This window comes from Carcharodon carcharias, chromosome 22 (genome assembly GCF_017639515.1).
Source record: "Carcharodon carcharias isolate sCarCar2 chromosome 22, sCarCar2.pri, whole genome shotgun sequence".
NCBI lineage: Eukaryota > Metazoa > Chordata > Chondrichthyes > Lamniformes > Lamnidae > Carcharodon > Carcharodon carcharias.
This window is the reverse complement of record NC_054488.1, coordinates 53,731,501-53,754,700: the sequence shown is the minus strand read 5'-3', so window position 1 is coordinate 53,754,700 and position 23,200 is coordinate 53,731,501. Positions and strand designations below refer to the sequence as shown.

The 23,200-nt window shown below is 39.7% G+C and overlaps 1 protein-coding gene across 4 annotated transcripts in view; it reads right to left on the bottom strand.

The window, feature by feature from the left end:
* rptor (regulatory associated protein of MTOR, complex 1) overlaps window positions 1-23,200 on the bottom strand; it is a 337,285-nt gene that overhangs the window by 296,340 nt on the left and 17,745 nt on the right. For all 4 annotated transcript variants that reach the window (XM_041216771.1, XM_041216772.1, XM_041216769.1 and 1 more), the window contains exon 2: window positions 8,236-8,338. In XM_041216771.1, coding sequence (XP_041072705.1) covers window positions 8,236-8,338 — 103 coding nt within the window. The remainder of the gene's footprint in view (window positions 1-8,235; window positions 8,339-23,200) is intronic.

The window sequence follows — 23,200 nt, the reverse complement described above, 5'->3', positions numbered from 1 at the left end:
CTCATCTAGGCAAGTGGAGTGTATCCATCACATTCCTGACTTCTGTCTTATAGATGGTCGACAAGCTTTGGGGAGTGAGGAGGCAAGTTACTCACTTCAGAATTCCTAGTCTCTGACCTGTTCTTGTAGCCACAATATTTATATGGCAGATCCAGTTCAGTTTCTGGTCAACGGTAAACCCCTGATATTGATAGAGGGGGGTTCAGTGATTGTAATGCCATTGAATGTCAAGGGAAGATGGTTGTTTCTCTCTTGTTGGAGATGTTCTTTGCCTGGCACTCACGTGGTGCGAACGTTACTTGCTACTTTTTCTGTCCACAGATGCTGCCTAACCTGCCGAGTACTTCCAGCATTTTGTTTTTACTTGCAACTTCATACTTTGCTTTTAAGCTATTACACACATTTTTTTTTACTAAGGGTGAACAAGCAAGTATCAATGATAAACTGAAAGAGCAGAAATCATTTTATCAACCTCCTTGGATGGAAATCAATAAAAATTCATGATCAAATGCCAAACTATTCTTTTGTTGTAATGTTTCTTGTATTTTTTACGGCTGTGGGAATTGACAGTAGCTTAGACTACTCTCCTTAGAATTTCAGAGGCCAAAGATCAAATAGCTATATGCTCACAAATATCCCTGAAAATGGACACAGGATTTCGAAAAGCTGCCCACCAACATTTCACAAATTAATGGCCACTTATATAATCCCAAGCAAATCACATGGTCTGTTTGCTCACACAAAGCTTGTCCTTTCCTTCAACCATTATAAACTTCCAATCAAAACTTGCAACTGAATTAAGCATGGTGCAAGATTGTGTGTGTAGCTGGCTCTTAAATATTGATAAAAGCAAAATACTGCAGATGCTGGAAATCTAGAACAAAAACAGAAAGAATCATTCGGATTCAAAACATTAACTGTATCCCTATCCGCAGATGCTGTCAGACCTGCTGAGTTTTTCCAGGTATTTTTGTTTTTGTCTTAAATATTGAGGCTAGATTCAAAGGGGCAGTGAACAACAGTCAATAAAAAACAAATTGAGCAAAGTACAAAATTCAATATTCTTCACTTAGTGACTGATGCTCACCATCCATCCTCTATCTATTCCTCTGCTTCAGTATCTACATTTCAAAATCATACAGAATTAAAGCTCAAGGTATCAGCATTAACACATGTTTAAATTCACAGTAAATCTATTAAAAAATAAGTGTTGAAAAATTTTAAGTGGCAATTACTATTACTCCCAGGACAAAACTGGATCCACCCCTCATATAATAGAATGCCATTAACACCACAGGATGCAATTATGTTAAAAGATTTTAACAGGCTGCTAGGCAAGTGGATATTTCTTCCCTGCTGTTTTGTATTTTACTCTATGCAAAGATGCTAAAAATGCTTTGAATGCTATTGTTGCTACCAAGGGTTGCCTTTAATTAAACTGTTAAATTCTGCCTAGAAATAAAGGAGGCAACAACATGGAAACAAACCATTCAGCGCAACTGTCTCCACACGTCATTGGTTTTCTAATGTCTGCTTGGGATGACCCTTCCTTTTCAAAACAAGGTGGTTGGTTAGATCTAATCTGCCCTTCTCAAATTTTGGCTGCTTCTTTAAAAGAAAAAGACCTTTCATACCACAGGACATCCCAAAGTGCTTTACAGCAATGGAGCACTGATGAAGTGCAGTTACTGCAGCAACATAGGAAACGGGGCAGCCAACTTATGCACAGCACACTCCCAGAAACTGCCAGAGAATAATGAAAGTTAATTTGCTTTTGAGGGATAATTGAGGGATAAATATTAGTCAGAGATAATTCCCTTGCTCTTCTTCGAAATAGTGGCTTGAGATCTTTTACATCTACATGAGAGGGCAGACAGGGACTTTGTTTAACATATCATCCAAAACTCACACCCCCAACAATACAGCGACTCCCTCAGTACTGCACTGGAGTATTAGCTGAGATGCTATGCTACTCAAGTTTGTTCCCAGCGATTAATTCCTTTTTACTACCATTATTTTGCAGTTATTGCTGCAAGGCTACTGGGTTTGGAATTTATTTGTTTTGCTTTGTTCCTGAAAATAAGCACCACTTTGGCTCATTCCCAGGCTAAAGGGAATACCACTGTAATAAAAGCAAAATACTGTTGATGCTGGAAATCCGAAACAAAAGCAGAAAACGCTGGAAAAACTCAACAGGTTTAACAGCATCTGTGGAGAGAAAGACAGAGTTAACGTTTCGAGTCCATATGACTCTTCAGAACTCTGAATCATACAGACTCGAAACATTAACTCGGTCTTTCTCTCCACAGATGCTGTCAGTCCTGCTGAGTTTTTCCGGTATTTTCTGTTTCTGTGTTCATTGATTCTATGATGGTCAATGGTGTTGAACTAGCTAGGAGAGGGGCTGAGAGATCTGGGCATTGTGTAACCCGGCTACTCCCAGTCATTGCAGAGCAGCAATTAACAAAGCAAACTGAATGTACTATTGCCAAATCAGTAGAATTTCAATCCAAGGCAATCAGGATGACACTGTGTAGTGCTTTGGACAGGTTGCATCTTCACTAGTGTTCAACACTGGTTCCTGAGACATCTGAATTATATCCAAGTTCTGAAAGGCGCAGGGAAGTGAAGAAGTTGATCCTAGTGTCACAGGAATGCAAAAAGATTTGAAAAGGTTGAATTTTTATGCCCAGAAAGGAGGTATGCAAGAAGGAGGTATGCAAAATACTAGGTGGAACAGAAAACCTTAAACATTAGTAAAATTCATGTTAAATCTTTACCATGTGAGGTCCAGGGAAAGGAGTAAGACAGAAAAATGGCAATATTTAACAATGTCGGGTGCACCTCTTCACATATCTTCTGGGCAAAATACCAGACACAAAAATTTGAGTAATTCAAGAGGCTTTTATACACTGTGATGAAGAATCGGAGCAGGGAGAAATTAAATTATAGGTTTTTGTTTTTGAGCTAAATTGCCAAAAGACCACATCTGCACATCTGTGATATAATGGGTTCTGTAAAGGTTCTTTTCATTCTTTTTGCTGTTCTCCCAGCCATTCCTCACCCATCTCTCAAAGGGCTAAGGGAATAAAGACAAAAGCCAAAGAGCTTCTAGGAACATTATTCTTAGCTGATCATTTAAATATAACATATATTACACAAAAATTCAAATTCCCTCTTTGCCTCCCCTTGAGAAAAACCTATTCCAAACAATTTTTGAATACCAGGTAGTACTGCAAATTGCAGTTGTGATGTAATTAGAACTGATGTCTCACCACTTCAACCTGGTGTGAAGAGAGCTTGCTGATCACCCGGCAGGATACTCACAACACTATTTGCTGGGAAAATCATTAGAATTCTCGCAACAAGCTAGTGGCTGATCGGGAGCACATGGGTCAATGTTTAATGCCAATCCAAAGTACCAGAGTCCAACGCAGAAAGGAACAACAGCTTAATTAATACCTCCATAAACGCAAAAGGCTCAAGCAATTTCTTCAGGTTTCCTAGTACATTTAAAAGCTTGCTTAGTACGAATCAGTTATTTTTCTTCTTTGGCAATGGGTTCTCATTGTTTATAATCAGGGCAATGCGAAACAGCACCAGTCTGCTAACTAAAGTGTCACACTGTTGGCCTTAGTTATTTTCACAACTAAATCCAGCCCTATAGTTTGTCAGACTCTTCACTGTAAATAACTGAACCTAAAGCATTTGGCCAAACTTCACTTCTAACAAAGATCAAATGTATTTGATAAAATGGCTTACACTTCCTTTCCTGATAATATGGGCTGATATGAAAGTAGATTTCTGTAACCCACATGAATGTCAGGAAGTCTTTACACCTCCCATTACTAGGTTTCAGTTTTTAAATAAATCAGTAGAATCCCTTGGCCTGTCAAATAATCATTGTTTCAAACAAGGTGCATTTTGAGTATAACTCCTTCAACATTTTGTACCCAGGGGATTTTATTTTATTTTGTGGAGCCTTCATCAATACTGTCAAAACATGGTTGAATATTGATTGAAGCCCCCAGCACTACTCTGTGATGGTCTAAAAGGAGATCACAGTGGCGTTGATTCAGCAAGCTCAATCTCATCACTGATTTTTTTGGGGATAGAGCTATAATGAGCTGTTCTACTTTATCAGTCTCTGTGGAATAGTGCAAAAATCTCAGCATATAACATGATAAGTCATTCATATCACAATTGCCCAGAATTTCTGCCACATAAAGTGGCACACACCATAGATGTGCCATTGTTATGCTGAAAGCCTTCATGCCAATTCAGGCTCTATGTAATTATTACTCCCATTTTGGTGGGCACTCCCCTGCTTCTCCCAAATTGGACCTTGGCGCACCAGCCCAGATTGAGTGCCAGCTAACTAGGTCTCAGACTTCATCCCTACCCCTGGAACTGCTAAAGAGAAAGTGCCTGGCCTCCACTCAGCTCTTATCCGCTCTATACCAATGCTATGGAGGCCAGAAATTCAGAGCATGGATGCCCATGGGTGAGTACTTCATTCTGTCACCGCAGCAGCTTCCTGTGGCAGCATGTAAGACAACTGTGGGATGACATGCTGGCCCAAAAATTACTCCTTTAAAAAATTAGAGACGTTACTCATCATAAATTGTTGGAAAGATACCAGGTTTTATCCCTTAGTAGTAGTTGAACAAAGTGCCAATGAAAATGTGACTATTGGTCATTGTTGCTGGAGTACAATAGCAGGGTGTCCAGGAAGCCCTGTTTTCTATTTCTCATCTAAATGTATCATCTGTCACACTGCACCAGTCCACATGTCCACTGATACACCCAGCTCTACTTCACTATGTCTCAATCACTCCACTGACACAAAATTTTCAAACTGCTTGCCCAATACCTGGTACTGGATGAGCAGAAATTTCCTCCAGTATTCAAAATCTGTCTCCTGACAAAGCTTTTGATGATCAACCGCAATGTGTACTTATGTGGCTCAGTTTAAAATTTTGTTTTATGATGTTTTGGTGAAGCACCTTAGGATATTTTATGTTATAATTAGTTTTTGTTGTTGACACATATTCCGATCTCAGGTCAATCTACTGCACAGCACAGTTTTTCCAGCTGTCTCCTGCCAGAAGTTGCACCCTGATGAAGCCACATCTGGAATTACACACAAAGTTCAGCTCACTGACATGAAATAGTCACCCAAGCTCACCATGCAGTGTAGATGAAAGCAACAAGCTAATTCTTGATGTTCAAGGGAAGAGCTGTAAGGAAAAATCAATCTCTAAATAAACCAGAAGATTGTGAAAGGACATTAGAAGTACGGTTAATTTGAGAGAAGAATGAAACTAAAACAATAGGTTCAGATAAAGAAAGATTTATATTTCTACAGTGCCTTTCACGACCACAGGAAGTCCCAAAGTGTTCAGCAAATGTATCATCTGTCACACTGCACCAGTTTCCACATGTCCACCGATACACCCAAATTTCCCCCAATATTCAGCCAGGCAACAAAACAAGAGGACAAACATGTTTGTAAGCCTGTACAATCAGCATTGTGAAGGGTAAATTAAGGAAGTTAAGAAATTTTTCTTTTAATTAAAGTTACCAGCAGCTGCAATGTGTTGCTGGGAAGGATAGTGAAGTCAGAACATTGGAATCATTTAAGGAAACAGCTAACAGATGTATGGCAGGTGGAACAATGAGATCTCACAAATGCTTGGACATTCATAGCAACTGATTAAATCCGAGCCATTGAACCCTGCATCCATTATTTTATTGATCAAATTGAACATAAAGCACTTTTTAAACTTTTCTGGTCTGAAACTTTTTCTTCTATAAACTGCAACTTGACCATCTGGAAACTTTCAGATGAACATATTAAACACCTTTAAGGGTCAACGTGGATTCAAATTATTCCTTTTTTATAGATAGCATAGCAACATGTGGACACTTGGATTTGCTGCCCTTACTCTATTGCTTGAAGCAGGATTTTTCACAGGCAAGAACTCAGGCTGCCTCAAGAAAATCACTCTCTTGAATGAAGGAATATTTTTGTAAATATATCAATAAGCTTCCCTGTGTTTTTCTAAAGGGAAAGTGCAAGTCAGAGGACTTTAACACCTAAGACACATCAATGCTATATAGAGAAGACACAGCTATGTTTATTGATATTAGCACAAACTTCCAAGTGGACATCAGCCAAAGCCAATTGTACCAACCACCTCTTTACCAGCTTCCAAAACCATGGTCAGGGAACAAACAGGTGAGCTAATACACCAAGCAACTTACTTATAATGCTGCTGGATTCAAATCATATTGCATTGTGAACTAGTGCTTTTTAACTGAGGTAGTAAGGTCAGTCAAGATCTTATTATATTCAGAGTCAAAACATGCATTAACTCAAAGTGTGATTCTGTTCTGTTCCAAGTTCCCTTTTGAGAAAGCTGAATCCACCTTTGGTTTCGACCTATTTTTACTGTTAAGGAAGTCAAACAAGTTTTCCAAAAAACATGGGCAACCTTTGTAGTCTTGCACTAGAAGACTATTTTAATAAACTTCAGTTGTGGGAAACACCCAAAAGGATTTCAAGAGCCTGAACCAATATCCTGGCATTGCACAAGTGGCGTTTTGTAGTAACCAACACACTGCTTCAACATTACAAGAACCCTTCAACGTTACAAAAACCCACACTCTACATTTCCCCGTGAATTTCCATTTTTCCACCAATGATCAGAAATGCTGCCAAAATGGGAGAAGAAAAGAACTAAGTATACAAGAAAGAAGTAGGTCTTGTATAAAATAAAGCAGGAATAGCCATCCAATTCTAATGACCATACGGAGACAATGTTGCAGTGAGGAGTTGCAGCAATGTCCCAGATTTGACTCCTGGTTTTTGCTGAGTTAGTTCATCTTAGCTGGGCGGATAATTAATCACAGTGCCTTGCATTAAGAGGGAAGTTAACTACATTTCTAAAATGACCAGGGTTCCGCTCCTATTAGTATCCAGAGACTACTGCTATAAGTGAGCATGTGGACCTCAAGAAAGGAGAAGATTGAGCATAGCTATAATGCCTGCAGCAGTTAAACCAAGTGCCAGACCTCACTATCCCCAGCTCACATATGAAGCAGATTCACTTGAGCAAGATACTATACTCCAGGAAAGAATCAATACCTTCAGAACAGGGAGTAAACTGGCAGAAAGAAACATTTTATTTTTAGAAAGCCCCCAGGTGATTCCAGCCACAAAATCAGAATCTGTACTTAGAGGCACATTCATGCATATGTAACAGTGCAAGCCAGAAGTAAAACTATTGGGTCAAGTGACAATTTATTTCTCCACCAATTTCAACCACTTCAAATGAGTTCTAAGCATTAACAAGTAAAACTAAACTGAGATAAACCAAATGCTACGCTGGCCAATTTATGGCTCCGTAAAGGACTCAAATATTTACTCATTAGACCAAATATTAAATCCTTTTCTAAGGTGGTTTACATTTTCTCCCCTTCTCTGCCCTCCTCCTCCCAGCCTACAAACAAAATCTAGAATTTCACGAACAGTGCTTACAAGGGAAACCCAGATTCCTTTTTCCCTGTGGAAGGCTACTCCTCATTGACTTAACTGAGATAGGAAACTTGGCCTGTGGGTTGAGGAACTGTGATCAACCTCTTGCAATACATTGTGCCACAGTTATTTGGACAATAGTTAAAAGCATAATTTCTGAAGTTAAACTGCTAAATAATTTAATAATAGTTATTTAAAAAGTTGCATTATCCAGGGCATTTTATGGGTGTGCTGAAATTCTGAATAAAATATACAATCTACATTTTTTGAACATAAGTTATGGAAAACAAGACTGCAGTCCATCCAACTATTTCAAAAATCCAATATTTCTCAAACACCTGGTGCTTTGAGATTCAGTAATTTGGTGCACTAATATACTGCACTGCAAATGGTTGGATAAACCAGAGTCCCCAAGTGATGAATTTCTAAACTCAAAACAGTCAATTAGGGGACCGATTTTTTCACGAGGGAAATGCATGTCATGAAGTACCATGCTGCAAAGGAGGAAGCAGCCGAGATTGCTTCCCTACCCCTTGGAAGGACAAGGTGAAGGTAAAGTGAAAATGTTACTATCCAAGATTTATTAAGTCCAATAATATATCATAAGATAGAATTGAATATTCAGAAATGTGACTGAGAAAATGAACAAAGTCACGAAAGAATATATCTTCTCTTCAATATAAGAGGTTACCCACCAATCCAGCATTCCAAACGAGCACACGGAGTAGTTTTCACCACATCTGGGGGATCCACACCAACATTCAGGCACAGAACTAAGGCAACACTGACAGTTTTCATCTAAAAATACAACAAAATAAAGTTAATCCAAAAACTCTCATTTCCCTTCTTTCCAATAAAAGGACTAGAGACAAATAAGCAATTCCTCTTTCTGAATCAATGTGTGCAAAGCAGCATTAAGTACTACCATGTGTATTTACTAGCTTTCATTCATTTTCAGCATAGGGTTTTAACTTGTAATGAGTTAGGCTTCAAATTTTATTCATGTGGGTTATGCCTGAAGGAAAACTGTACTGAGAAGTGCAAGCAAATCACAAGCTATAATCACATCCATGGTGTTTTAAACAGTACATATAGTACAAAATGCCAGTGAGAGAGAGAGAATTGAACTAATTTAAAAGTAAACCATTCAAATCTACCAAATGTCCCTTTTAAACAGAGATACAAACTAAGATTTTGATCGAAATTATACACATACTTTTAACAACTGTACAGTTCAACAACAATTGACATTTAACAGCTTTAATGTGGTCAAACATCCCAAGGTGCTTCACAGGAGCATTATCAAACACAATCTGATACATAAGGGGACATTAGGGCAGAAGACCAAAAGCTCGATTAAAGTGGTAGGTATTAAGGAGCATTTTAAAGGAGGGAAAAGAATCAGAGCGGCTCAGAGAGGGAATTTTAGAGCCTCGGGCCTCAGCAGTTGAAAGCATAGCTGCCAATGCTGGAGCGAATGAGCAAATCGCAAAAAAAATGAGCAATAGTTGGCTAAATCCTAGCACTACAGTTGCACTACATCGCTAGTAAATGCACCATACATACGTGTAAAATTAGAATTTCTAAGACTAAATTTTTATTCAAAAAGTAGGGGGTTGACTTTTACAAGAGTAACGTTTTGGGCAGGTTGAAATCCACCCACTACCATCACCTCACTACCGCAGAATTGTCAGGTTGGAGACTGTTCCCTCCAACATTATTCCTAAAAGTAGCACAAAAGGAGTGAAAATTATTAAACTTTTATTTATAAATAAATAATAACTTCCATGGAGTCAGACATTAATTTACGTACACTAAATGTATCAAATTTATCAAAATCACAAACAAAAGCCATTTAGACAATTTCACTGTTTTTCACAGTACAGAAAAGGATACTACTTAGCAGCAAAGCATGCGCTGAACGTGTATTAAAATCCATAAAAAACCACCCTCCTCTTCGTCTTCAGAACCAAATAACACTTCTTGAATGGCATCATGTGGATCAACAACATCATCTGCATCAGCAATCACGTTGTCGTCGCCACATCATTCCACAAATAATCACCCTCTGCACAATCGTGTGCATTGGATATTCCACATTTCTTGAATGATGTGACAACAATCTCCATTCTGATTTCATCCCAGGCCTCTGCAACCCATTCACACAAGACTGCTAACATCAGGGGCCGTATGCTATCTCCCTTGGCAAATGTCTTCTTTCCTCTGATCATCCAGTCCTTCCACTTTTTTCTCTCACTATCTTTGACGGGCTTGTTTAGAGACACATCCAATTTCACAGTTGTGAAATCCTGGTCTTCCGTCACAGTACAAAATTGTTTTTCTTCGTAAACCTGGTACACCATCCAGGGCTGGCTTTAAAATCTGCAATGCCTAATTTTCTTACTTCTTTCAGGACAAAGATTCGAAAGATCTTCAAAAAAACAGAGTCCGTTCTGGCAATTATCTTTGACGTATTTTCCAACTTTGTCTTCCAATCTTGGCCACATGCCAGGCTTTCCTCTGTATGTGCATTTATTCTTAAATATCTGCCTAATCTGTGCAGACAGCTTCCTCCCATCTCTAACGTTCTTCTCCAATACCTTGAATTCTCTAGCTGCTGCACAATTATTTGCCTGCTTTGCAATCTCAACAACTTTTAAGTTTGAACTGGGCTACATATCTGCCATATTAGGGGGCAGGATTGGCGAGAACACAGCGCACAACAGCGAGTTGTAGCCTTGACATCACATGTTGATGCTTGCAGATAAGGGGAGCTGAACAGCTGCCTTCAATGGTATGCTATTCTAGGATTCAATCAAGTAGTTTTTGCATCAGGGCGAGTTCGACTTCAGCAGCAAGCAGGTGACAAGTACAAAGAGTTTCAATTTCTTGGCTAACGGGGGTCGACTTTAACATGAGATCGACCATTACTCAAGTACATACGGTAATTGACAATGCTGACATTGAAAATTACTTAAATTAGCTAATGCATCCATGCTGTCTCTAGCATTCAGCAGTTGCAGGAAGGTCACATCTACTCTCAAACCCACCACCGACCTGATTTGCCCCCGCACCCTGCCCCTCACTGAACCCATATCTATGCTGATAAGGAATTGTTGTTTCGGACTCCCACGTCCTCATTACCAAACTATTTCTGCTCAATAAATAACACCTTTCAGACATGCACAGAAACATGTGTCAAACTAAAAGGAGAGCTGCAGTGTGGTCTAGATGTTCCTGTAACTGTATTGCTGAATATTGCTGAAACTGTAAATGTCACCATCCACTGCAGCAGTCTTACCATTAATAATACCCTCCATATTTTCCTGCATTCTCATTAGAACACGTCACACAAAGCATACAGGAGTGGTTGTGAATCAGAAGCAGCACAGCCAATGTTCACTGTAGCAATACCAAACAGTGGAACAGAATCGGATTCCAGGCTATGTTTTTGGACAAAGCGATCTTGCTGTGTGACAGACTGGAATTGCTAAAGTGGACAATCAAGTCTTTAAAACACTTTGAGCTCCTTGCTGAAAACATTTTTGCCCCTGAATGCACAGCACTTTAGTAACTTATCAGAATTGAAATTGCTACTTGCTGATACCCAACCTTTATGTTTATTTTATTCTTGGGGTGTGGGCAGCACAGGCTAGGCTGGCATTTTCTACACATCCCTCATTGCTACAATGGAGTAACTTGCTAGGCCACTTCAATGGGTTGACTTGCAACTGACCTCCTTGCCTGAACTGAATGTTACCATCTTCCTAATTGTTTACTATATTTCTGAGTTTTGCATCATCTGCAAACTTTGGTCATTAATATATATCAAAATGATCAATGGTCCTAATATAAACCCTGACGAAGAGTACTATATACCTGCCTCCAGTCTGAAAAACGACCATTCAACACTATGGCTTTTCTGTCCCTTAAACCAAATTCATACTAATGCTGCCTGTGTCTCTTCAGTCCTGTGGTCTTCAGTTTTGCTAACAAGTCTATTCTGTGGTACTTTGTCAAATGCTTTCTGGAAGTCCATATACACAACATCAACTGCACTACCTTCAACTCACGCTATTACAATGGCACAAGTGCCCAGGAAAGTCTGAGCCAGAGATTTTAACTAGCCCAAAACACACAACCAAAATGTAATGTAATTCCTCCCAATCAGGATGGTTAGGAGAAGAGAGAAGAAACTCTCTCTCTCTACTTCACTATTCTCCTGAAGATGTTGACTATTGCTGCAATATGATTTTACAGATACCTGTAGCCTGCTGGCACCACTGTCAAGAATGGTCACTCTTCATGAAGTCGCCTTGATGGCAAGGATTTGCAAGTTGTTGAATGGGGGGCAGGGGGGGCGAGTGAGATGGTAGGAGGGATGATAAACACAACCTAGCTCAATCCTGCAAAGGGAGCAATGAAAGTCACTCTGTCAGGGACAAGACTGATCTCTTTTTTTGTCCACACCAAAGGAATCTAAAACCAATCAGACAGCCCTTGCTGCTCTCTAGCTGAGACTGGCTAACACAGCAGTGAATCCAATCAGAATAACACTCTTGGCTGGGTGCCTAAGTATCACAACAAGCAATGCCATAACCCACTAAATGATAACAAGTCCTACTATGAAATATTCTCAATATGTTGGGTCAGTACAGTCAATCCAAGCATGGTACTCAAATCAATTTGTTCCACAGTAAAAAAAAAGTTAAAAATGCTTCAAATCTTAAATGAAAATACAAAACACTACAAATATGAAACAGGTTGTCAGCCTCTCTATAAAGAGGGCATTCATCAAAACCTCATTTCCTGTTTCTGTGTTCATTAGGATTGTAGCACCTGCCTACTTACGTCCACAAACGCCCAAAACGGGCTGCACCTATGCCAGGAAGACCAAGGAGGTCAAAATATTTGTTCTCAAATCCACATAGGAAACCAAGAGAAGTGCAGAATTCCAAACATTCTTCACAACAAAACATCGTTTTCAGCTTGTGAAAACATAAAGCAACTGCAGTCATCAAGAAACCACTCATCTCAAAAAGTGAAGAGCATGGATTTTCTTTTTGCACTAAACTAAAGAAACTGCAGTTAATCTTAAGTCATTCTAATGGTTTCAACAATGTTCCAAGCAATTTAACACACTCCACTTAACTATGGAGCCGTAAGAGTTTTGGCTCTTTCTTCCAGCTGCCATAGGTTTGTTACTCAGCAAACTTATGCCCAATGGGGTATGAGATGCCATGATGTTCTCAAATAAAACTATCAAGTATGTTAAATTGTCAATTGTTCTGAAATATAGAGAACTCCAGAAATGTTAAACGTCCATGTTATCAGGATTTCTATAGAAGCTGCAAAAGTCTATGGGAGAAGCATATGTCTGTCATGGTCCATCTTGGAACAAGCAACTTATAGGATCCAAGTAAATACAAGTGGAAAAACACAAATTGCAGCTAAACACAATTCACAAATGATGCTGCCCATATAAAGCTGCAAAGGAAAATGTCACAGTTGAGAAAATTTATTGTAGAATTCTTTACATGCAGCCTTTCATATTGCTCCAGTGTTTCCTGAAACCTAGTCTGGGAATGCCCTGCCATTCTCATTACATCGTAACTCAACCTAGCCAAACTGGACAAAAATGGCAACACTTATGTTGCTGAAGGAAGGAACACACAAACAAGCCTTTGACGTAAAGACAACCAAGTTGACAAACGGCAAAATTTTCAAATCCAGAATGTCTTTATTTTTACTGCTTTCATGTTGCTTCAACTTACATATTTATTAGATATCCAAATCCCGTGTATTTTCATAATATCTGCTTCACCACACGAAACAGTCAATATCAAAGTATCTATAAAGATTTTTTAGTGCATGTTTTTAAAAAAGGTAGTCCCATTAATTATCAGAATTTAGCAATGTGGGTTAATTCCTTAGCCAAGTTAATTGATTTTTTGGAATTGAAATTGGCGACAGTTAAGAAAAAGAGAACATAAAACAAAAACAAAAAAAGCCTTTCATGTTCTTTCAGGACCTTTGCAAGGGTCAGTTTCATCTTCTGCCAGTTTTGGCACCAAGTCTATATTACTTTACTCCCTGAATCAATACCTTCGTACTGTTTCACAAATACTTCGATTGGCTCAGCATTCATTGTGCCAGGTAGCAGTTCAAATCGTGTGAAGACTATTCTTACATATCGCTCAATTTTTCATTTAAAGTCACATGCACAAGCCATTCACAAGGTACCACTATGTCCAACTTTCAATTGTTCTAAAAGTAGTTAATTCATGTCATTTTTCAGTCTTTTTTCCTTTGGGAAACTTTAGTAAATTGGTACTATCTTTCGTCTCTTTCGGAAGATCTTTAGCCTGCCATGATCTGGGTGCATGGGTCCAGGGTGAGGTCCCTTTCCCCCATACTGACCCTGCTATTCACTCTCTTGGGCCCAGGCTTCCTTCTGTTACTCAAGTTCCTTCCCAGCTCATGCCTGCTCACCACTCCATGCCCACCGTTAGGTGTTATCTTCGTTTTGTTCATTCATGGACCTCCAACTATTGCTAATTTCCCTCTATGCCCACTTGTGTGCTTTACACTGGTGCCCATTCTTCACTTTCCTCATTCACGAATATCAACACTTTCAAAAGAATCACAGAATTGTTACGGTGCAGGAGGAGGCCATTCAGCCCATCGTGTCTGCACCAGCTCTCTGAGTGAGCATTATAACTTATTGCCATTCTCCAGTCTTTCCCCTATACCCATGTGCATTGTTTCTATTCAAGTAATCATCTAGAGTCCTCTTAAATGCCTCATTTGAACCTGCCTCCACCACACTTCCAGGCAGTGCATTCCAGACCTGAACTTTTTTTCCACATCGCATTTGCTTCTTTTGCAAATCACTTTAAATCTGTGTCCTCTTGCTCTCAATCCTTTTAAGAGCAGAATAGTTTCTCCTTCATGATTTTGAGCACCTCCATCAGATCTCCTCTCTAAAGAGGACAGTCGCAACTTCTAACCTCTATCTTCATAAATGAAGTATCTCATCCCTGGAGTCATTTTTGTAAACCTCTTTTACACTCTCTCCTAAAGTGTGGTGCCCATAACTGTACACTATACTCCAGCTGAGGTCTAACCAGTGTCCTATACAAGTTCAGCATAACCTCCTTGCTCTTGTACTTTATGCCCCTAATAATAAAGCCTTGGATACTGTATGCTTTATTAATTGCTCTCTCCACCTGTCCTGCCACCTTTAATGACTTATGCACATATGCACCCAGGTCCCTCCGCTCCTGCACACCCTTGAGAGTTGTACCCCTTATTTTATAATGCCTCTTCATGTTCTTCCTACCAAAATGAATCACCTCACATTTCTTTGCATTGAACTTCATCTGCCACCTAAAGGAGGCTGGAGAGGTTTAGTGAGAAATTTTTAGAGCTTTTAAAATTGAGGAATTGCTTAAACTGGAGCCGGCGTAGGTTAGTGAGCACAGGAGTGATGGGTGAAAACGGGCCTTGGTACAAGTTGAATCAGGGGCGGCAGAATTACGCATGACCAAGTTTCTGGATAGTAGAAAACAGGAGACTGGCCAGGAGTATGTTGGAATAGTCGAATAGAGGTAACAAAGGCATGGATGAGGGTTTCAGCAGCAGCTAAGCTGAGGCAAGGATGGATTCTGGCAATGTTACAGAGATGAAAATAGGTGATCTCAATGCTGGTATGAATGTGTGGTTGGAAGCTCGCCTTGAGGCCAAAAAAGATACCAAGGTTTCAAACACTCTGGTTCAGCCTCAGACTGTTGTCAAGGAAAGGACTGGTGTGCCAAAAAAAATTCCAATTACCCAAAAAGTCAAATTAAGCCATTGCATTAAAATGGCACAGAAGCTCTTAAACGCAATAAGAATTTGAATTAACAGCAGATTGTAATTTTAAAAAGACAACATTGTGTAATTTGGTGAATTGACAAATTTCAAAAGCATCATTAGAATTAATTTGCTCTGTTAGCACCAACAGAAGCTCCATCAAAAAAAATTCTGCCAGACCAACTTCCTCAAAGTGCAAAAGAAAATTAGCTTTCATGTATGAATAAAGAATTTCTAATAAACCTTGTCTGAACAGCAGTAGAGTTTCCACGTATACTACATGTCAAGTATGGAACTGGTCATTGTGTCACTAAATTATAGAAATCCATACCTCCGCTACAAAGGCACCTGCAAGCAAGATGGTGGACATTGATACCGACATCTGGGAGAAAATTGCCTAGGGCCGTGACCTCTGGAGGCTATTTGGAGGGGCATTGGAAGTAGAAAGCAGAAATGAAGAGCTCAGCTGGCCAAGAAGAGGGCCCAGAGAAAACTGAGGCCAGCAAATCCTGCACCTGCTCAGCCTGTCTTCCTCTGCAGCAATTGTGACAGAGACTGACATAACAGGCTGGAGCTCCTGAGGCACATCGGGTGATATTTAACAAAGTGAACACCAAAGCGCAAACCATTTCATAAGGTGGTAAGCTGCCAAGATATGACAAGAAGTAAAATATAGATCACTCCAATGTGAGACAAAACCTTGCACAAGACATTGTTCATCAATCAACCCAACACCAATCACTTCCTGTCTTACTTGGATTAAAAGCCCAAGGAATATTAAAATTAAATGCACATTTGTTACATTTTATGGGCCTTCATTTGCATGCCTAATATTTTCTTTGTACCATTAACAGAAGACCAGAGCTTGGGCACTCTTGTTAATCTGCCAATTTTCATTATCCATCAATGAGAGATAACGGAAGCTGCACTGCACAGAAAACACTGAGGAGATGATCAGTTTCAGAGCAGTTCTCTTGGGAAGTTCCAATTGTTTAGATTCTGGAAATGATTAGAAACTCAGTGATAAGGATTATCTCTAAATGGAGATGGTCAGGATTTTTTTTTATAAACAGCATTAAGGGCTCAGTGATCCTTGTAATGTAGGCAGCATGGCTATTTTTGGTAATGAATTGACTAACTACAGGACAAGTGATCCAATCTTTGGTCACAATCATTGAAGTTAGTCCAAGGCAACGCTCCAAAACACAATTTTGTTTTAACCTGCCAATGCACGTAAATTGAACATTTACACTGGGCAATTAATAATTACACAAATCAAGACTAAATGTCCAGTAGATAAAAACGTATAAATTACAAGAGTGACTTCAAAGGAAAGCTCCTTCAAACATGTCCAAATCAATCAAGAACCAAGTGTGTCTGATAGCACATTTACATCAGAAAGAAAAAGAAAAGTCAAAATTTTGCCACAAAGTTGCCAATCTCTGCTGATGTAAGCTCCTGGCTATCACTAGTGCTCTTCAGATGGCTACTATCTGGAGTCTCATGTCATGAATACATCCATAGCAATTTGGCCTTCTTCCAAGCCACTGTTTCCCCATGCTACCAGCTGATTGTTGTCAGGTCCACACAAGCTCACCCAGACATCCACAATCAATTAAATTAAATTCATCACGAAGCATTACATTTTGGTAACTTCACTAATCCGTCAGTATGAACTTGATTCAAAAACCTAGATTACACCATATTGTTAATTGTATGGTAACTGGGTGTTTAATTGCATTCAAGCACTGGAGCAAACAAACTGTAGGGGTTGAGTTTGGGGGTGCTATTTATAAAATCACAACTATAAGCTTTTAAAGACAAGTCTTCAGTTCTTTACTTCACTGCCTGTCTATCTAAAGTGTAATAACATTGTCCCAGAAAGACACCAGAAACCATTAGAATTATATCTTGAAGTTGGAAAATTGTGTAACATTTAATGGAATATAATCTCAGCATTTAGAATTATAAACAAAAATATTACAAACAAATATTGCAGCAAAATAGCTAAAGCGTAGGAAGCCCTGGATACCCCATTTCCCTTTCCTCAAAATTCTGGCCAAGCCTTCAGTCACCCTTTCTAACCTCTTGCTCAGCATCCATTTTTCTTTAGGCATCTGAAGTACGTTGGGGTACTCTTAAAGTCATAGAGTCATAGAGGTCTACAGCACAGAAAAAGGTCCTTCAGCCCATCGAGTCTGCACCGGTCAAACAAGTACCTAATTATTCTAATCTTATTTTCCAATACTAAGACCATAGCCTTGTATGCCATGGCATCGTAAGTGCACATCCAAATACTTCTTAAATGTTATGAGGGTTCCTGCCTCTCCAACACTTTCAGGCAGTAAGTTCCAGATTCCCACCACCATCTGGGTGAAAAAATTATTTCTCACATTCCCTCTAAATGTCCAGCCCCTCACCTTAAATCTACGCCCCATGGTTATTGATCCCTCCACCAAGGGGAAAAGTTCCTTCCTGTCTACCCTATCTATGCCCCTCATAAGTTTATACACCTGAATCAAGTACCCCCTCAGTTTCCTCTGCTCCAGGGAAAATAACCCCAGTCTATCCAATCTCTCCTCACAACTAAAATTCTCTAGCCTAGGCAACATCCTGGTAAACCTCCTCTGCACTTTCTCTCGTGCGATCACATCCTTCCTATAATGCAGATTCCAGAATGGCACGCAATACGCTTACTGTGGTCTAATCAGCATCTTATAAAGTTCCAGCATAACCTCCCTGCTATTATATTCTATGCCTTGGCTAATAAAGGCAAGTATCCCATATGCCTTCTTAACCACCTTATCTGCCTATCCCGCTACCTTAAGGGACCGTGGACATGCACACCAAGGTCCCTCTGATCCTCGGTACTTCCCAGGGTCCTACCATTCATCGTGTATTCCCGTGCCTTGCTTGTCCTGCCCAAGTGCATCACCTCACACTTATCCAGATTAAATTCCATTTGCCACTGATCAGCCCATCTGACCAGACCGTCTATATCCTCCTATAATCTAAGGCTTACCTCCTCACTATTTATCACCCCACCAACTTACGTGTCATCTGCGAACTTACTGATCAACCCTCTACATTAAAGGTATTATATAAATGCAAGTAGTTGTATTTATTTAAATTGCACCTAACACAAACAGGCAACTTGTCAAAACAATCTCCACAGCATTTTCTTCAGAAGGTCCTTGAAATGATTAAGCAAATGAAGCAGTGCACCATCCAAATTATCTTCCAGATCAATGAGCCAGCCGGTCCTCCCTTGCACTTAGCCAGCTCCACATTAACTAATCCACGTTAACTCCTCAGCCCTCTCACACGAACAAATTCTCTACTTTGTAACAGGAGACCGCAATAGTCATGCTCTACGACTATTACTGAACTCCTGTCCATCAGCTCAGCAATGACAATAGGGTTAAATGAAAGGTACAGTAGTTGTTTCCATTCTTGAAACATATTAGAACCATCACAGTCATCTTTTATGGATCTTCCATGGAATGGTCTTTCTTGCCCATGCTGTCTTATTGCACTATTCTTGATTTTCTGATATTCCAGTACTCAGATCCACATAATAATAGAGATAACCATTTCTTCATAAACTATAACTTCCGTTTAAACAGAAATATCTTTAGCCTTCCACCTCAAATAGAATTACATAGATTGTAGAGCACAACTCATTCAGCTCAACTGGTCTTTACAGCGTTTGTGCTCTCCATGAACCTCCTCCCATGCTACCAGCATTATCCTATTTTTTTTTCCTCAAGTACTTATTTAGCTTCCTCTTAAATGTATCAACACTATTCCCCCTCAGCCACTCCATGTGGTAGTGAGTTCCATATTCTCAGCACTAAGTATGAAAGTTTCTCCTGAATTCCTCAGTGAATTTACCAGTAACCATTATATTTATGCCCCCTAGATTTGGGCTGCCCAAAACTGGAAACATTTCCTCTACATGTACCCTATCAACCCCTTTCATAATCTTAAAGGTCTTTATCAGTTTACCTTTCAGCCTACTCTTTTCTAGAGAAAGAGCCACAGCCTGATAAATCTTTCCTGATAGACATTGCCTCTCAGTTCTGTTATCATCCTTGTATATCTTTTTTGTATTTTCTCCAGTGCTTCTATATCATTTCTGTACATATCCATTTTCACTTTGAAACAATTTCTGGGGAGTGCCCATCTCAGGTTCCCACGCCAGGAATTCTTTCAGGGATTCCCCGGATGAACCACCACAACTTCAATGCAAATCATCAGAGAGAAGCCAGTCTTCCACCTCTGGTTCCATGGGATAAAAGGTCAAAGTCTGTCCCTATCAGAAATATGAGCCCCTTCACCCCTTTTGTCTGGGGCTGGATTTGACCTCTTTCTCAGAGGATGAAAGGACAATATCAGCCTCATCCAGTCCCAAGAAAGAAAGAAGCCCTCATCCTCCTGCATAATCTTTCAAAAGCAAGCCCAATCCTCCTTTTGATGTCTTCCTACACAACTCTCATCCTCTTGACACTAGCCCACCAACACACACAAACCTTTTCTCTTGTTCAACTGCATCATCTCAACATTACTTCTGGAGATTTTCTCTAGAAAGCCCAAGAGCACTATTTAACTAGTTCCCTTGGTTCAGTGAAGGCATGTAGAGATAGATTTTTCACCTTCATGCAAGTCTATCTCACCAATTTACACATGAAGAATACTGCATGGTCATCATTAAGCTTTGAAAAGCATTGCTTGACAAATGTTTGATCACCTCTAGCGATTGCAAGATTAATATGTTTAGCCAAGATAACAAATAAAACTGTTTTCATAGCCAATAAATTGAGATATTGTATTTATTTGTACTGGAACATTTCCCTAAAGCTGGTGCTGTACCCGAGTGCAGGCTGTTGTCAGATAAATACTATTCCCACATCTGATTACTGAACGCTAACCAGCCCCAAGCTGGATACGGTGGTGCCCGGTTAAAGTAGTCCAGGGCGCCATAATGATGAAGCATGGATAGCTTAAATCTCCAACACCTCTTATACAAGGTCTTTTAGTGAACTCTTCCATTTCAATGCATTTCAAACAAAAATCACATTTTACTGCACTGTACTTATAGCTACTTAAAAATCTAAGCATGCATCAGTAACTTACATTCATAATTTTCATTAACATGTAAAATACTTGCATTAATGCAGCACTCCTCATGTCAAAGGAAGTTGCAAAAATACTTATGGGAGGAGAATGTGGAGGAAAGAAAACACACCAAGCATAGATAGGGAAGATTTATGTGCAGGACCATAAGAACAGTTGAAAACCTCAGTTAAGAGGTTTTTGATGGAGTGGACTGATGTGTCTGGGCAAAATGGTTTAGGAGAGTTTTGAAAGAGTAAAAACCTAATGACTGAAGAACAGTGTCCAAAGATGGAATTGGAATTGAAAAGGTTGGAGAGAGAAAGAGAGAAATTTAGTACCCCTTTGAACATACTCTTCCTTCCACCAAGCTTTTCCGTCTTTTCCTTCTCTCTAGTGCCCCAAATTAAGTGTTCCAAGATATCTTTGAAGGGTAGTAGATCAAGTGTACGATGCTGCTATAGTTCCTGAATCAGAATATCACACAGCAAATGGCAGGTCACTTAGGCAGGATGCTCTGAAACCCATGGAAGGATTTGGCATTGTGGACAAGGATCTTGCAAGTGTGAAGATTGGGAACCAGTGGAGCTTGGAAAGGACAGCAGTGATGGGTGCATGGGCCTAAGTAAGAGAAGTAACCCCAGCCTTAGATTAGAAGTTTTACTCAACAGGAGTAGCAAGAAGAAAGTTGCAACAGTTATTCCACTATTAAAAGTGCACAAAACAAAAAAAAAATCAAACTTTATTTGCTGGTTCATTCCCCAGGACAATACCTTGACCAGAGTCAACCTGCCCAGTTTGAATTTGAACAAAGCTGGACAGTTAACTGTTCCATACTGCATTCTCCAATGCCTCCACCAATCAGCACTCTCTTCTCATGCAGTATAAATTGTTCTCCCCCCCGATACAGTTGGAAAAATTTTGCAAGCTATTCTGATAAGTGCAAGGCGAAAAGCTTTAAGACATGTGTCTTTTTTTAGCAATACTCAACTTTATTTACATAAATCAAATAAAATCTTCTCCATTATCAGCTTGCCCAACTTATTTGAAGAGAGAACACTTCACATTTTCCCTGGCAATTTAAGCAAAACTCTAAATTCCTATCAACTTTACATTCCACATCCTTGGCTGGTTGCCTTCCATAGCATGGCACTCTTCTGGCCCCAACAGTTCAGAAACTTGTTTTGTCGCAGCACCGAGCAACCAACCATCGCTATTGCTGCTAATCCTCATCTTAAATCCAATTCTTAGAGTTTTTTTTAAAAAAGCTGCTAATGTTATTAATCCACAAAGCAATAACTTGTGTGTGTACATTCTGTCTATTCGTTTGTCTGTGTTGACATGTATCCTTTCCATCTCATTATATTTATGGCTGTCGTACTTTCTATATATATATTTGCCCACAGACAGGCAATTCCCCTTTGATAGCATATCGTGGTTAATTGACACAAGTGCGCAGGATATGAAGGATCTCATCTGAATTCATTTCAAGGTCAGAAAGTAAAACAGAAAACTACCATAATGGTTACATTTGCTTTTAGCAGCAAGTGATAAATTAGATGCCATGTAATGCTGAAACAAGATGTAATATCACAAAGTATATTTAAGTGGCGAAATCCAACTTGTTCTCTCCCTTTTGCAGTGCACTTCACAAGAGATCTAATTAGGAAATTCACACATCTGCAATGCAGCCCAGTGCTGAATAATTCTGTGCACGTTTTCACACAAATACAATGTCCATGCCACTGTACCTACCTGGTTTGGCTTGGATCAGAAATTGAACTTTGCATCTAAATAATGTGAAACTTGCAATATAAAAGCAACTGATCAAAACATAAATGGTTTTAATGAGTAAATACTTCACATACTACAATATTAAGTCATACCAACAACAGAATCTTAGCTTTCATCTCCAATGTGAGAGAAGTTAGTTGATGTCAGCTGTGGAGCAGTAAAGCAGCTACAAATAGCCTCTACATTCCTACCTAGGTCAGTTGTGGCACAGTAGGTAGCAGACTCATTTCTAGGTCAGATGCTGTGGGTTTAAATCCCACGCCAGACACTTGAGCACAAAAGTCTAGGCTAATACTCCAGTGCAGTACTGAGAGAATGCACGGTCAGAGGTACCATCTTTTAGATGAAACATTAAACCAAGGCCCCATCTACCCTCTCAGGTAGACATAAAAGATCCCATAGCACCACATAGAAGGATAGGCGAGTTCTCTCCCGGCGTCCTGGCCAATACTTATTCCCTCAACCAACATCAGAAAGAGAGATCATCTGGTCATTGTCATGCTGCCGTTTGTGGGAGCTTGCCGCGTGCAAGCTTCCTGCCGCAATTCCCACATTGCAATAGTTACTACACTACAAAAGCACTGTGAGACGTCCTGAGATCATGAAAGGCACAATATGAATGCAAGTCTTTCTTACTTATCCTAAAAGGGGGAACCATCAGTTAGGCTTTCTGTATCTGACTACTATCCAAAATAACCACTGTTGAAAAGCCAGGGCATGGGTGTGTGTGTCCAGTGAAAACTTTGATAGCTTTCACAGTTAAATATCCTGGCAATAATAGGGTGCAGCATACTCGAGCTAAGGTAGTTAAGTACCAGAGAGCTGCAGCACCTGCAGACCACAGCTATAGTCAACACCTTCAACAAAGGAATCAAGTACATTACCAGGGAAAACTGA